The 15,096-nt window shown below is 57.6% G+C and overlaps 2 protein-coding genes across 2 annotated transcripts; both read left to right on the forward strand.

The window, feature by feature from the left end:
- Positions 1–5,622: 5,622 nt before the first annotated feature.
- Positions 5,623–12,454, forward strand: NAGLU (N-acetyl-alpha-glucosaminidase). Its single transcript, XM_034640420.1, has 6 exons — positions 5,623–6,092; positions 7,421–7,587; positions 8,442–8,588; positions 8,770–8,855; positions 9,824–10,080; positions 11,008–12,454. The coding sequence occupies exons 1-6, from the start codon at positions 5,645–5,647 to the stop codon at positions 12,216–12,218; spliced, it is 2,316 nt and encodes a 771-aa protein (XP_034496311.1). The 5' UTR covers positions 5,623–5,644; the 3' UTR covers positions 12,219–12,454.
- Positions 12,455–12,607: 153 nt separating this feature from the next.
- HSD17B1 (hydroxysteroid 17-beta dehydrogenase 1) lies at positions 12,608–14,876 on the forward strand. Its single transcript, XM_034640419.1, is given in 8 exon segments — positions 12,608–13,080; positions 13,188–13,355; positions 13,480–13,659; positions 13,782–13,875; positions 14,340–14,382; positions 14,384–14,518; positions 14,608–14,627; positions 14,629–14,876. Coding segments are annotated over 8 exon segments (936 nt in total). The 5' UTR covers positions 12,608–12,983; the 3' UTR covers positions 14,828–14,876.
- The last annotated feature ends 220 nt before the right edge of the window (positions 14,877–15,096 follow it).

Genomic DNA, 15,096 nt, shown 5'->3' on the forward strand with positions numbered 1-15,096 from the left:
CCAGGGAGGCTGCCTGTCCTTGTGCCCACAGCCCCTGTGTCGCACGCCCCTGCCCCTTTTCCAGCACGTCTGCTTTCCTGTGATCAGAGGCCACAGCTGCAGGCAGGGCAGTTTGTGAAATTCTCACCTCTCAAGTTTCCCAGGCGCCTTCCCCTCCCTGGAGCCCAGCGGCATAGCTACTGCGTCTGGTGGGGAGGGGATCGGGGACCCTTCCTCCTCTTCCTCTCCTGCCCTACCACCCAGACAGCAGGGGAAGAGGGGCCCTGGGCATCTGTCCACCTGCCTCTCTTCTCCAAGTGTGCTTTCCAGGACTCAGTAGCCTGGCTATTTTGAGCCCCAGTGCCCTTGGCCTTGGTGTAAGTGGAGGCTCTGCATGGGGTTCATCAGGGCAGCGGGAGAATGTGAGGTGCTGAGGTCGGCAGGCTGCTGAAGAGCCAGCAGGCGGGGTGGGCAGGGAGGGCGCTGTCTCCCTCCTGACTGCCATGTAAGGCACCCACATTCTTCCTCAGTGCCCTCCCTCCCCATTCCTCCTGGGGCCTCCAGGATGGGGGCTGCGCAGGAATGTGAGCAGCAGGCTGACAGCTGCTGCTCCAGGAGGGGTGAGGAGGGGCAGGAACACGGTGTTTCATGTTCCTTATCCTCGAGCGCTCTCCTCCCTGACCGGCCACCTGCCCTGGAACAAGCCCTGGAGTGCCGCACCCCCAACCTGGCTCCACACGCATGCGCAGTCCAGGATGGGCCTTCAGGGGGAGGAGCTCCTTTAGTCTATGCTTTGTTACTGACTCAAAAGGGAGGTTTAATAAGAATAGATATTTGGAATCAATGGAATAGAAATGAATTGAGAGTCCAGAAGTAAATAGATTGACTTTTACTTTGTGGAAAATTGAGTTTCCACAAAGGGGCCAAGACAATTCAGCTTGGGCAGAACAGTCTTCCACAACTAGTATTTGTACAACTGGGTATCCACGTGCGAAAGAACAAATTTGGACTGCAGTCCCCATGCTATATATATATAAAAACTCAAAGTGGGTCGTCGACCTAAATGTAAAAGTTAAAAACTAAAACTCTTCGGGGAAATTAGAGAATGTCTTTGTGAGCTTAGGTTAGGTGATGATTTTTAGATACAACACCAAAAGCAAAGCGATAAAAAGATTAAAGAGGGGCGCCTGGGTGGCACAGTGAGTTAAGCTTCTGACTGCTGGTTTCGCCTCAGGTCCTGATCTCGGGGTAGTGAGAGCAAGCCTGGCATCGGGCTCAGCACTCAGTGCAGAGTCTGCTTGAGTTTCTCTCCCTCTCCTCTCCCCTGCCCTACTCCCCTCAAAAGAAATTTTAAACAAACAAACAAAAAATAAATGATAAGGGCCTTAGGGCCGCCTAAGGTGGCTCAGTCAGTGGAGCGTCCAACACTTGATTTCAGCTCAGGTGGTTAATATAGGGTCATCAGATCAAGCCCAGCATTGGGCTCTGTGCTCAATACAGACTGCTTCTCCCTTTCTTCCTCTTCCTCTGCCCCTCACGCCCCTGCCACATAGGCACTCCCTCTCTCTCTAAAATAAAATAAATCTAAAAAAAAAAAAGATAAGGGCCTTAGTCTTACAAGGTTTTGTACTTTTTTTTTTAAACGATTTTATTTATTCATTTGACAGAGACAGCAAGAGAGGGAACACAAGCAGGGGGAGTGGGAGAGGGACAAGCAGACTCCCCACTGAGCAAGGATCCCGATGCAGGTCTCAGTCCCAGGACCCTGGGATCGTGATCTGAGCCGAAAGCAAACGCTCAACCACTGAGCCACTCAGGCGCCCACAGGTTTTGTACTTTAAAGTGGATGGAATCCAAACTCTAACACTGGGAGAAACTGCAAATCATATCTAATAAGGGGCATATATCTAGAATATATCAAGAACTTTTACAATTCAGTCATAATTATATAAATAAATACCTTAATTTAAGAGGTAAAATTAGGGGTGACTGCCTGGCGCAGTAGAGTGTGCAACTTTTGATCCCAAGGTAGTGAGTTCAAGTCCCATGTTCTAGTCCCAGGGGTATAGAGATTACTTTAAAATAAAATCTTAAGGGGTGCCTGAGTGGCAGTTAAGCGTCTGCCTTTGCCTCAGGTCATGATCCCAGGGTCCTGGGATGGAGCCCTGCATCAGGCTCCCTGCTCAGCAGGGAGTCTGCTTCTCCCTCTTCCTCTGCTCCTCCCCCTGCTTGTGCACTCTGTCTCTCTTTCTGTCAAATAAATAAAAATCTTTAAAAAATGTTTATATAAAAAAGAATAAAATAGGGGCGCCTGGGTAGCACAGCGGTTAAGCGTCTGCCTTCGGCTCAGGGTGTGATCCCGGCGTTATGGGATCGAGCCCCACATCAGGCTCCTCCGCTATGAGCCTGCTTCTTCCTCTCCCACTCCCCCGGCTTGTGTTCCCTCTCTCGCTGGCTGTCTCTATCTCTGTTGAATAAATAAATAAAATTTTAAAAAAGAATAAATAAAATCACTGCACCCCAGACCTCTGCTGAGTGAGTCTGTGCTCTTGTCCAGGGAGTGCCCCACCTTGAGGTACTATAACAAGTGTGGGAGAGGGTGGCTTGGTGTTACAGAAATAGGAGACAAGTCCATCAGCATTTTCAGGACTCCACTCTCCGTCCTGTCCTTCACTGGGGGCCTGAGAAGTACTGCCCCTTTTTTTGCCCCCAGAAGCCCTGGGTGGAAGGGGCATTGGAGCTTCCCTCAGATCTCAAGATTCTCAATGACCTGCCTGCTCTTCTAGCTCCCCAGCTGACCCAAGGCATGTCCTGGGTGTGGACTGTCCCCTGGTGGCGAGACAAGGAAGGAGCCACACGTTCCTCCTCACAGCAAGGTGGGTGGGATCCTACAGGCTGTGACAGGCAGAAAGGGGTAAGTGACCCTGAAGGTATTCTGGGGTGCATAGGCAGAAGGTCAGGCTGGCCAGGAACGAAAGAGGAGACAGATGGAGAGCGGAGAGCCCAGCTCACTTGTTCCATACACGTTAACTGAAAAATAAAGTGTGTCATGGTAAAATGATCAGATGGTACAAAAGGCCCTATTACAAAAGCCCTCCTCCCACCCTGAGAGTCCCAGTGCCCCACCCAAGGCAACCACTGTTTACAAGGCCTTTTTTGTTGTTGTTTTTGTTTTTAACACAAATGGGAGTTTGCTATACCCACTAATTTGACCTTTAAATATAAATACATATATATATAATATAAATACATATATAGCTTGCAGAACAGTAACACCACACATCATCCTCATCCTTTTTTTTTTAAGCTAATAGTTGATATTTCATCCAGTTGATGCACATTAATTTCTTCAACCACTCCCCACTGTCAAAGGGTTCCCAGCCTGGTGAGGAAGACGAGCAGAGACAGTGTGACTTGTCCCGCGTAATCCGTGAAGCTCCTGCCCAGCATCTATGAGCTCAGGCCTTGAATGTGCTACAAACCCCCTGGAAGGTGTCCCTAATCTTTTGCTGCTTCCAGCAACCCCCACCACTCTAGATGAATCCAGATCCCACAGAGAGGCACCCTGAGCCTGACCACCTCCAGCCCAACTCCCCCAACAGAAACACTGGTAAAATGATCCTGGGAGGAAAGTCTGACAAGTCTTACCCAGATTAAAGGGTGTTTGGAGGGAGAATTGGAGAGAAGTGGAGAGAGGCCCCGGGGGCTATAGGCTATGCCCCCAGGAGGACACAGCTCTCTGGGCTAGTCTAGGAGCTGCTCCCTGGGAAAAGGTGAGAACCTTCTGATACCAGGAACTGACTGGGAGCAGGGCTGCACCTCCCACAGGAGCTGCTCGCTGAGCTGGGAACAAGGCAGGGGGCTGCAGTTTGTGCCTGTGGCCGGGCAGGGGGCTGAGGAGCTGGGCAAGCTCAGGGAACTCCCGTGTTTTCTTTTGGTTTCAGGCTCTGGATTCTCCACACCAGCAACTCTTCCTCTGACCCCTCCCCTTCCTCTAAGCAGTTTCACTCAGGACTGACAATCTGGAAAAAGCTACATCTGTCTCCAAAAGGACCCAGAATCCTCTTAGAACATGTGGTGCTCCCAAAGGGCCCACCGCTTCATGCCACCACATAGCTCCACCCCGCCCAGGCGGGCAGCCTGAAAAGTGGCATCATTTGGAAACGGTGGCAAGAACGCTGGTCTGGGAGTTAGGAGGTCCGGGTTCCAGTCCTAGACATATTCTCCTACTGGTTACTGATCTTGTCCGAGTCACTTCCTTTCTCTGGCCCTCAGTTTCCCAATATGTGCAATGAAGATATGGGCTCCATCTGTCCTGCTTCCGCTGCCCTTCAAGGATCAAATCGAGAGCCCTTAACTGCCCCCACCCTCCACCCTGCCTCATCATGGCCAGTCCAGTTTCACATGACCCATCTCTCCTTCAACTCCCTGACCTTTTAGTTCCTCAAATCTGCCCAGCTCTTTCTTTACCCTTTCATGGTCTTCATGTATATACCTTTTTCTCTGCCGGGAATGCTCTCTCCTCCCTCTTTTTCCTAGTCAATCCCAATTTAATTCATATTAAATGTCACTTCCTTTTGGAAGCCTTAGGCCAGGTATTTTGTATTTATTCACAGCATCACAACTTTACTTATGTTAGGATGGCCAGTGTCCTGGACAAAGAATTGCAAGAAGAGTAGAGAAGAAGCAGGACAGACTTTATTCTTCAAGGGAGGAGAGGAGTCAGACATCCAAGAAAAGTCACCTGAGTTTCTGTCAGGCTGGGTGTTTTAAGGGGTTTTGAAGGATGTGAGAGGGTTGCCTCTGTGTCCTTGGGGAGGGGGCATGGGTGGGGGAGGTCGACTCTTGGCCAGGTAGAACAGGAGATGTTAGGTTCTTTGAGGGGCTCTGTCCCAGGCTCATCCGGGATATGGGTTGTGGTCAGACTAGAGAAGAGTATGTTTTGTAGTTGGGGTCTACTGTCTGAGAATGGAGGGCACCATAACCTAGAGAAACAGAGTTACGGCCAAGTGCAGACACCCGTGAGTTTTGTCTGTAAACTTTGCTGGGGATGGGGGGCGGGGCGGGAGTGGACTTTGAATAGATTCAATTTTTTTAGAACTAAATTAATTTACTTAGAGCACGTGAGCGGGGAGGGGGGCAGAGGGAGAAGGAGAGAGAAGCTCAAGCAGACTCCCTGCTGAACCCCATGTGGGGCCAGATCTCACAACCCCGAGATCATGACCTGAGCCAAAATCAAGTCAGCTGCTTAAACGGCTGAGCCACCCAGGCGTCCGGATTCCTTTCAATTTATGTAAGTATTTGGTTTCCAGGTTTTCCCTAGAGGAGGGAGGCAGTGCCTGGTACAAAATAAAACTCCAAATAAAATTATCTGTTGGACAGTTGCCTGGATGGAGAACACTAAATCACATGTGAACACCCTCCAGGCACAACGGTACCTGAAGGCGCTTGTGAAGGGCACCGGGTCACAGCCGGTGCTTTTGAAGACACGGGTCACACGCTCCCGCACCACGTGCGGTCTGGAGACACGCTGGGGCTCCGGTCGGGGACCCGGAAGGGCGGTCTCTCGGGAGTGGGCTCAGGCGCTAGCTTCTGTGCCACGTGGTCTGAGGCCCGCAGCTGATTGGACGCGGGCCGTCCCGCCCCCTAGTCAAGTTCTCAACAGATGCCCCGCGGGCCCCGGTCAGCCCGAGACCGCAGGACCATGGAGGCAGCAACTGTGGCGGCGGTCCTGGGCTTCCTGCTTCTGGCCGCCGCGGGCCGCTCTGCCGGGGACGAGGCCCGGGAGGCGGCGGCCGTGCGGGCGCTGGTGGCCCGGCTGCTGGGGCCCGGGCCGGCGGCCGCCTTCTCGGTGTCGGTGGAGCGCGCCCTGGCGCCCGAGTCCGGCCTGGACACCTATCGCTTGAGCGGCGGCGGTGCCGGGGCGCGGGTGCGGGTGCTCGGCTCCACCGGCGTGGCCGCCGCCGCGGGGTTGCACCGCTACCTGCGCGACTTCTGCGGCTGCCACGTGGCCTGGTCCGGCTCCCAGCTGCGCCTGCCGGAGCCGCTGCCCGCCTGCACCTGCCTCCACCTCCCACCTCCCGCCCCCGGCGCCAGAGTCCCCGCCCCGCTCCGCGGCAGTTGCTGCAGCGAGACTGAGCGGAGCGCTGGCTTTAGGGTCGCCCTGCCTCTAAAAGCCGAGCCTCAGTGGGCTCATCTGAAAAATGGAAATATAACATCTATCACGCAGTGTTGGTCGTGAGGATTTGCATCGTGACGGGCGTAGAATTTGTGGTGCAGAAAATGCTATTCCTTTCCTTCCACCTTCTCTTGGAAAATGCCCACGGAGGAATGACACCCACCCCCTCACAGCCTCCGCTCTGGCACTTGTCCCACCGCAGGGAGGTGGTGTGTTCACACACCTGTCTCTACATTAGACTGTGGGGAGGGACCCCCCCCTTCCAGGACAGTGACCAGTGTTGCCATAGAGCACTTAAACACTGTGCAGAAGGGGGCTTTAGCAGAGTTGGCTGGAAATGCAGTGTGCTCTCCCAGATAGCTGCCTGGCTACGGCTGGGGGCACCTCGGATGCTCCCGAACTGATCCGGACAGGCCGAGGCCCCAGATGCGAGGGCCTCAGGCTCCTCCTAAGACGGCTCTTGGCTTTTGGGAGAAAGATTTAAGAGCAAGGCATTTAAAGAAGGGACAAAGGCTTATTAAGTCTAAAAGTAAGAAAGGTGCTACTTCACAAAGTAGCCATCTCTCCTCCCAGATGAGGAAGAGGACACCCCTTTGCCTCTAGTGAAGGCAAATTAGCTATCCGTATAGGGAGAGGCTTACTTTTTAACTTTGGGCGTTTTAAAGATTTTATTTATTTCTTTGAGAGAGTGTCTGAGAGAGCACAAGCAGGGGGAGCGGGAGAGGGAGAAGCAGACTCCCTGCTGAGCAGGAAGCCCAATGCAGGACTCAATCCCAGGACCCTGAGATCATGACCTGAGCCAAAGGCAGACGCTTAACTGACTGAACCACCCAGGCGCCCCTAACTTTGGGTTTAACCTTTGATTTTTCCATTGCTTTAGGGTTGTGATTCGGGTTGTGGAATTACCCATGGGGAGCAATTTTCAAAATGTCCAACCTTTGTGGCTTTTACTGCTGGAGGGAGTAGGGTCTTGTAGTTTTCCACGAGTGGGATATTGTAATTCTTTTTATGACCTGCTGACTTTTAGGGTAAGGGTCAGCCCAAAACCAGAATGGCTTTACTTTGATCACCTTGTCTCCCGAGCCTCCCTTCCCTCCTGCCTTAGTACTGAGTCCCCGGGCCACCTGGGGTGGGTCCTGGAGTGAAGCAGTAGAGGGGTCACAACTCCTCCCCTCTGGGCTAGATCTGTAGTGGGGTTGTTCCAGGGCAGGGGACCCTCAGAGGTTGGGGGACATCCCCTCTGCCCCCAGGGACATGCTGCAGCTCACGCCTCCACCCGCAGGTACCGCTATTACCAGAATGTGTGCACGCACAGCTACTCCTTCGTGTGGTGGGACTGGGCACGCTGGGAGCGGGAGCTAGACTGGATGGCACTGAATGGCATCAACCTGGCACTGGCCTGGAGCGGCCAGGAGGCCATTTGGCAGCGGGTGCGTGCCCCCCCCCGTGTCCCTGCCTCCCCACCGCGCAGTGTCTGGCACACAGAATAAAGACTTCAGAAGTGTTGGTGGCACGCATGATGGCCCCAGCTCTCTGGAAACAGGCTTCCATTGCTGAGCCAAACACAGAGGAGCACTTGCTGGGGCCTGCACCCCAGCACCGCACTAGGAACACTAAGGAGTCAGGCTCCCCTCTCTCCCACCCCCACAGCTGGTCAGGCTGCTGCTTCCATGGATCCTGTCTCCTCAGCAGCTCTTGACTGCCTCATCCTCCTTATCCTCATTCATGGCCCCAGCGCAGTCTCCTGCCCCCTCTCCTTGGACGACCCTCCCCCCCAAGAGCCTTTGAACAGAACTCCTGGCTCCTAAGTTCCACCAGTGTCCTTTCTCAGACGCAAAGCTGGTGGCAATCTGCTGCCCTCAACACGCAGGAGCTCCCCTCAGTTCCAGGCTTTTCCCCTGCCCTGGGGGCTTCCATGCCTGGGCCCTGAGGGCTCTGGCTGCTGGGGGTGGGTGTGGACTCTTTAGTCTCCCTGCAGAGCTGGCTTCACCCATCATTCTAGCCGGCCTTGTCCCGTGAAGCCTTCTAAGGCCCCTTCCCCGTTTGGTGAGAGCCCCTTTGTGCCTCACCTCACCCTTGCAACAAAGCAGACCGATTAGTAAACTCACCTGTTCACAGGTCTGTTTCTCCTGGACTGTGGGCTCCTGGCAAGGGCCACATTTTGTCTTAGTAACTCTGGGGCTCAGCACAGAGAAGAGATGAATGAGTGTTGAGTGAATGCATTCATGAACGGAGATGAATGTATTTCTGTGTATTTACGTGTGGGGACCGCCCTCCTCCTCAGGTGTACCTGGCCTTGGGCCTGACCCAGTCAGAGATCGATGAGTACTTCACTGGCCCTGCCTTCCTGGCCTGGGGGCGCATGGGCAACCTGCATACCTGGGGTGGCCCCCTGCCCCGCTCCTGGCACCTCAAACAGCTTTACCTACAGGTAAAAGGACGGGGAAGGAGAGGGGGCAGAATTGGACAGTGCTACATGGTCCTGGGCTAAGGAGCATGGTATTGGCCAGCCTCGGGGCTCTTAACTAGGCCTTGGGCACTCTGTGCCCCGGGGGAGTGAGGGCCTCCCACCTCAGGGCTACGCCCACCACCTCCCCTTCCCCTCCCCGCAGCATCGGATCCTGGACCGGATGCGCTCCTTCGGCATGATTCCAGTGTTGCCTGCCTTCGCTGGGCACGTCCCCAAGGCTCTCACCAGGTAACGTTCCCCACCTTCCCTCCTACTTGGCTCAGAGAGGGAATTTATTTTTCCCTGCAACATGTGATTTAAAGAAAAACTGAAGCTCTCCATGTAGGCCTGGGCTTGATTCCGGGCTCTGCTGTTGTACTCAGATTACATGACTGCTCTGTGCCTCAGTTTCCTCACTTGTACATATGGCTCGGCACAGTCTTAGCAAATGGCAGCTCTTATTTAGTGGTTCGTAGAGGTGTGCTGGTCCTCTGTCCTTTCTGCTCCTCTGTGCCACTGACCCTTCCTTTCCTATGGCTGGGAAAATTCTTTGTGGCCCAGCGGAGACCTCCCCGCCTTCAGGGAGCCTTGCTGGGGCGCCCGGCCTTGTTGGCACTTCCTTCGTGCCCATGAGCACCTGCTTCCCACCACTGTCACAAGGCTTAGTGCACACTGCTGGCCTGGCTGGACACCCCTTCACCTCTCGGCTGGGTAACAAGAGCCTCGTTCATACATTCAGCAGACGCTTGTCCTCCCAGGCTCTGTGCTGGGCGCTGGGGCTGCAGCGACAAAGGTGCACTGAGTTCCGCCCCTGCTGGGTGAGAGGTTGGCAGGGGCGCACACTACAGTGATATGGGCGGGAATATATGTGGGTCCCCTTCTCTGTCTAGGCCCCTTCTGCCTGGGGAAGAGGGGCAGCCAGGGCTCAGAGCAGAGGCAGCACTGGGCCAAATCTTGAAAAATGAGTGTTGCTTGTTTCAGTCGGTGGGAGGGGGAGAGAGAGCAGAAGCTCTACAGATGAGGTGAGGTACATAAGCAGGGAGGGAGGAGGAAAGGACTCCAGCCAAGGGCACAGTCTGTGCAAAGGCATGGAGGCAGGGGAGACTGGGATGAGTTCCAGGACCTGCAGATAAGCCAGAGAGGCTGGTGATGAATACTGTGTCAGCCTCCAGTCAATGTTTGGACGCGCCCCCCGCCCCTGTGCGCTCCCCCACTAGGGTGTTCCCTCAGGTCAACGTCACCCAGCTGGGCAGCTGGGGACACTTCAACTGCTCCTACTCCTGCTCCTTCCTCCTGGCTCCGGAAGACCCTCTATTCCCTATCATTGGGAGCCTCTTCCTGCGGGAGCTGACCAAAGAGTTTGGCACGGATCACATCTACGGGGCCGACACTTTCAACGAGATGCAACCCCCCTCCTCAGAGCCTTCCTACCTTGCCGCAGCCACGGCCTCTGTCTACCAGGCCATGATCACAGGTTCGGTGCCAGGGGGAGCTGGGAAGGGGAGCCCCCCCTCCCCAAGGACAGGGGCGCAGCAGAGGTCAGTGGGGTGGGAAAAGAGACAGCACTTGACTGTTTACCAAGCACTTGTACACACACCCCATCTCAGTTAACCACACTGCGGTTGGGAGGCGAGCTCTGGAGCCAGGCAGCCTGCTCAAACCCTGGCCTGTGTGACTTGCAACAAATTACCTTCTTCCCAGTGCCTCAGTTGCTTCATCTATAAAATGGGGCTACCTCATAAGCAGAACGATGCCTGGCTCAGAGTAAGTGCCATTAAGTGCTGGCCATTGCAAGCCTTTCATGTGGGCTCTGCTCTGAGCTGAGGCAGGTAACGCGGGCCAGAGGTTAGGGGTTGTGTTCAAAGCCGGTGGGTGCCCTTCCTGGTGCTCAAGGAACTCAGAGCTCCTTCCTGCCGCTTGCAGGGGAGAGGTAGAGAGGGGTCAGGTCAGCAGTGGCCGGGTGGGGAGGCCTCTGTGTCAGCCAGGAAGAGAACCCATTGGTTCAGGCTGCCTCGAGAGCACTGGTCCGAGTGTGATCCAGGACCCATGGCCTCAGCCTCGTCCCAGAGCCTGTCAGGTCTGCACATTCTCCTGAATTGGAATGACTTGGGCTTGGGCCCGGGAATCTGTTTTAACCAGCCTTCTGGGTAATTTCAATGCTTCATAAAGCTTGACAACACTGGCCTAGAACTCCCAGCCAGGAGGAGGAGGGGATGGCAAGGGTGTGTGTGATGCAGTGCCCTGTGGGTTGGGGGTTACAGAGGAAGGAGTGTTCCGTGACAGAGTTATTTAACTTCTTTGGACCTCCATTTCCTCATCCGTAGAATGGGGTGAATGTTCCCCTGCCCTCTCTCCTCTCATCAGTCCTCTTCGCTGTCTCCCTCCCCCTGCCCCAACACAGTGGACCCTGACGCCGTGTGGCTGCTCCAAGGCTGGCTCTTCCAGCACCAGCCCGAGTTCTGGGGGCCGGCCCAGGTGACAGCTGTGCTGGGGGCAGTGCCCCGTGGCCGCCTCTTGGTTCTGGACCTGTTTGCTGAGAGCCAGCCTGTGTACATCCGAACGGCCTCCTTCCACGGCCAGCCCTTTATCTGGTGCATGCTGCATAACTTTGGGGGCAACCACGGTCTGTTCGGGGCCCTGGAGGCCGTGAACCGGGGTCCTGCGGCTGCCCGCCTCTTCCCCAATTCCACTATGGCAGGCACGGGCATGGCCCCTGAGGGCATCGGCCAGAACGAAATGGTCTACGCCCTCATGGCTGAGCTGGGCTGGCGGAAGGACCCAGTGGCTGATCTGGAGGCCTGGGTGAGCAGCTCTGCGGCCCGTCGGTATGGAGTCACCCACAAGGACACAGAGGCCGCGTGGCGGCTGCTTCTCAGGAGCGTCTACAACTGCTCTGGGGAGGCCTGCAGTGGGCACAATCGCAGCCCTCTGGTCCGGAGGCCGTCCCTACAGATGGCGACCGCCGTCTGGTACAACCGGTCCGATGTGTTTGAGGCCTGGCGCCTGCTGCTGACAGCCGCCCCCACCCTGGCCGCCAGCCCCAGCTTCCGCTACGACCTGCTGGATGTCACCCGCCAGGCGGCCCAGGAGCTGGTCAGCCTGTACTATGAGGAGGCCAGGGCCGCCTACCTGAACAAGGAGCTGGTCCCCCTGCTGAGAGCGGCGGGCCGCCTGGTCTACGAGCTTCTGCCCGCGCTGGACAAAGTGCTGGCTAGTGACCGCCGCTTCCTGCTGGGCAGCTGGCTGGAGCAGGCCCGGGCGGCCGCCGTCAGCGAGGCCGAGGCCCGTTTCTACGAGCAGAACAGCCGCTACCAGCTGACCCTGTGGGGGCCCGAGGGCAACATCCTGGACTATGCGAACAAGCAGCTGGCCGGGCTGGTGGCTGACTACTACGCCCCCCGCTGGGGGCTCTTCATGGAGATGCTGGTGGAGAGCCTGGCCCAGGGCATTCCCTTCCAGCAGCACCAGTTCGACAAGAATGCCTTCCAGCTGGAGCAGGCCTTCGTCTTCAGCACACAGAGGTATCCCAGCCAGCCCCAAGGGGACACTGTGGACCTGGCCAAGAAGCTCTTCCTCAAATATTACCCCCGGTTGGTGGCTGGCTCCTTGTGACCCATGAACCACCCCTGGGTGGCGGTCTTCCCACATTCCAGGCCTGGGCGGGTTCCCAGGGCCTGGAGCTAGGCGGGCATCCCAGGAGGGCCCCAGGCCTGGGCAAAGGAACTCAAGACCCGCCGGAGGATCAGGCCTGGGAAATTGGGAGGGAGGTGAGCCGCCCTCCTACACCACCCCAAATTTGGCATCAAAGTACTTTTTAATACAACTGAATAAACTGGTGAAACACCTGGGCCTGTCTGTCAGAACATCACTACCGTGATGCCTGGGAAGACTCGGGGCTAGAGGATGGACCCGGTGTGAGGCTGTTTTTCCCTGCGCCCTTGCTTCAGCCTCCCCATTTCTGATACTAACACCTGACCTTGGAACCGGGAATGCCCTCCCAAAACGTTTACTTTCACACCCTCAGCAGCAAACTTTGGAACCTATAATTGTCCCTATGGGACAGAGGCACACCCAGGGGAAGATGTGCCCAGGGCACTCAGTGCCCACACGAGAGCCCACATCTGTTGCAAAGCTTTGCCCTGCCTCTGACCAGCCACTGAAGAAGGGGTATTCCACGCAGTGGCGTCATCTCCGCCTTGACCAGGAGCGGGATGGGGAGAGTAAGCCCCAGACCCGAAGGAGGACTCAACCTTGAGATTAGGCTGGAGACACAACAAGGGGTGGGGACCCCAAGGGCGGGGGCGGGGCAAAGCAGGTGATAATCTAGCTCGGAGACCTGAGCCTTGCACTCTCGGGCCTCTCCCCACTTGTCGCCTCATGGACCGCACGGTTGTGCTCATCACCGGCTGCTCCTCAGGCATTGGCCTGCACCTGGCCCTGCGTCTGGCATCCGACCCCTCCCAGAGCTTCAAAGGTATATGAGGGGCTGGGGTGGAGAGAAGGGAGCAGCCCCTGGTCCAAGGGCACCCAGGTAGGGGTAAGCAGGGAATTCAGATTCTCCTCTTTTTTCCGAATCTCCAGTGTATGCCACGCTGCGGGACCTGGGGGCGCAGGGCCCGCTGTGGGAGGCGGCCCGGTCCCGAGGGTGCCCTCCTGGCTCCCTGGAGACGTTGCAGCTAGATGTGAGGGACGCAGATTCTGTGGCCGCTGCCCGGGCACGCGTGACCGAGGGCCGCGTGGACGTGCTGGGTGAGCCCCCCACAACACGTGTGCAGGAGCCTTTCTGGCGCTGTGTCCAAACCAAAATGTCCCGAGGCCCCGGGAACACAAAGAGGACAGAGAGGCAGGCAGGGTCTGACTTCTCTCCCCTCAGTGTGTAATGCGGGGCGGGGCCTGCTCGGGCCGCTGGAGGTGCATGCGGCTGGCGCCGTGGGGTCCGTGCTGGACGTGAACGTGGCCGGGACGGTGCGGACACTGCAGGCCTTCCTGCCGGACATGAAGCGCCGCCGCTCGGGACGCGTATTGGTGACCGGGAGCATGGGCGGCTTAATGGGTGCGTGGAATGGGGCGGGGCGAGCGGGAGGGGCGGGGCCTGACGGCAGTGCCACGGGCTGCAGTGGGCTCCGGGTGGAGACCCTCCTAGATGTGCCTCCAAAGCCTCTTGTCTCCTCGAAGGGCTGCCGTTCAACGCCGTTTACTGCGCCAGCAAGTTCGCGATCGAAGGTCTATGTGAGAGTCTGGCGGTTCTGCTGCCGCCCTTCGGGGTCCAGTAAGTTACCCCCCGCCCCCGGAACCCCTAACCCCTGACTTTGGGAACTCTAGCACCCTGTCCTGTTGGAGCCTCTCTCAGGCGGTCTCCCTGGCCCCTCCCCACTGCGGCTCCCATTGACGGTGTGCCAGGGCACTTGCACGGGTTATCGCACCTGTGCTGCCATCCCGCTGGGAAGCTCCGGCCCGAAGAGGTTAGGTGACTGGCCCAAGGCCACACAGTAAGGGAGCCAGTCAGGTTGGAATTCTGACGCAAATCTCCCTCACACCCACAAATGGCTGTAGGGCGGGGGAGAGGCAGGGATGGTTTTCGGGCAGCAAGCCGCTTTTCAAAGGCTCTGGTTACCTCGGCGCCTGTCGCGTGCTCACAGACCCCCGGCCTGCCCGCCTCCCCCGGCCCGGCGGCGGGGCTGGGGTCCTGCCCGCTGGCTGCGCCCCCGCGCACTCGCCGCTCTGGGCCCGCAGCGTGAGCCTCATCGAGTGCGGCCCGGTGCGCACCGCCTTCCTGGGAGAAGCTGGAGAGCGTCCCGGGCGGGGCGCTGGACGGCGCGGACGCCGAGACCCGCGACCTCTTCTCCCGTTACCAGCGCCATTTGGAGAGAATCTTCCGCGAGGCGGCGCAGGACCCGGAGGAGGTGACGGAGGTAGGCGCCGGGCGGGGCCCCGAAAGCAGGGACGGCGCGCGGGGGGCAGCGGCCAGTCCCGGCCAGTGCGCCTCCTCTCGCCGCCGCAGGTCTTCCTGGACGCGCTGCGCTCCGCGCCCGGCGCTGCGCTACTTCAGCACCGAGAGCTTCCTGCCCCTGGCGCACCTGCGCCTGGCCGACCCCAGCGGCTGCAGCTACGTTGCCGCCATGCACCGCGCGGTGTTCGCAGACGAGCCCGCGGAGGAGGAGAGCGCCGCGGCCCCGGGCGGCCCCGAGCTCCGCGCTCCTCCCGCCGCCGCCCCGCAATAAACGCTTGACCCGCCGCTGTCTGCCGCTCTCTCCTTGGTGCCCCAGGGGCGCGCGATTCTGGGGGACGGAGCCAGGCTGCTGGCTGCACTGCACCTGGGCGACGAGTGGCGCGTGCAGCGGGTGGGTGATCTGGAAAGATCGTGCTTAGCCCCCGTTATAGCTATGCGGAAACCGAGGCTCAGAAAGAGGAGGGAGCTAGCCCCGCCGAAGGGCAGGGTGGAGAGTGGTCCCTGGATTCCCAAGGGATGTCTGCAGCTGGAGTTTAGTGG

This window comes from Ailuropoda melanoleuca, chromosome 13, assembly GCF_002007445.2.
Source record: "Ailuropoda melanoleuca isolate Jingjing chromosome 13, ASM200744v2, whole genome shotgun sequence".
NCBI lineage: Eukaryota > Metazoa > Chordata > Mammalia > Carnivora > Ursidae > Ailuropoda > Ailuropoda melanoleuca.

Excerpts from the sequence above, each read along its gene's own strand:
- NAGLU (XM_034640420.1), top strand. The coding sequence starts at position 5,645 with ATGCCCCGCGGGCCCCGGTCAGCCCGAGACCGCAGGACCATGGAGGCA. Across the intron at positions 7,588-8,441 it reads AGGAGGCCATTTGGCAGCGG|GTGTACCTGGCCTTGGGCCT; the intron begins GTGCGTGCCCCC and ends CCTCCTCCTCAG. Across the intron at positions 10,081-11,007 it reads CTACCAGGCCATGATCACAG|TGGACCCTGACGCCGTGTGG; the intron begins GTTCGGTGCCAG and ends GCCCCAACACAG.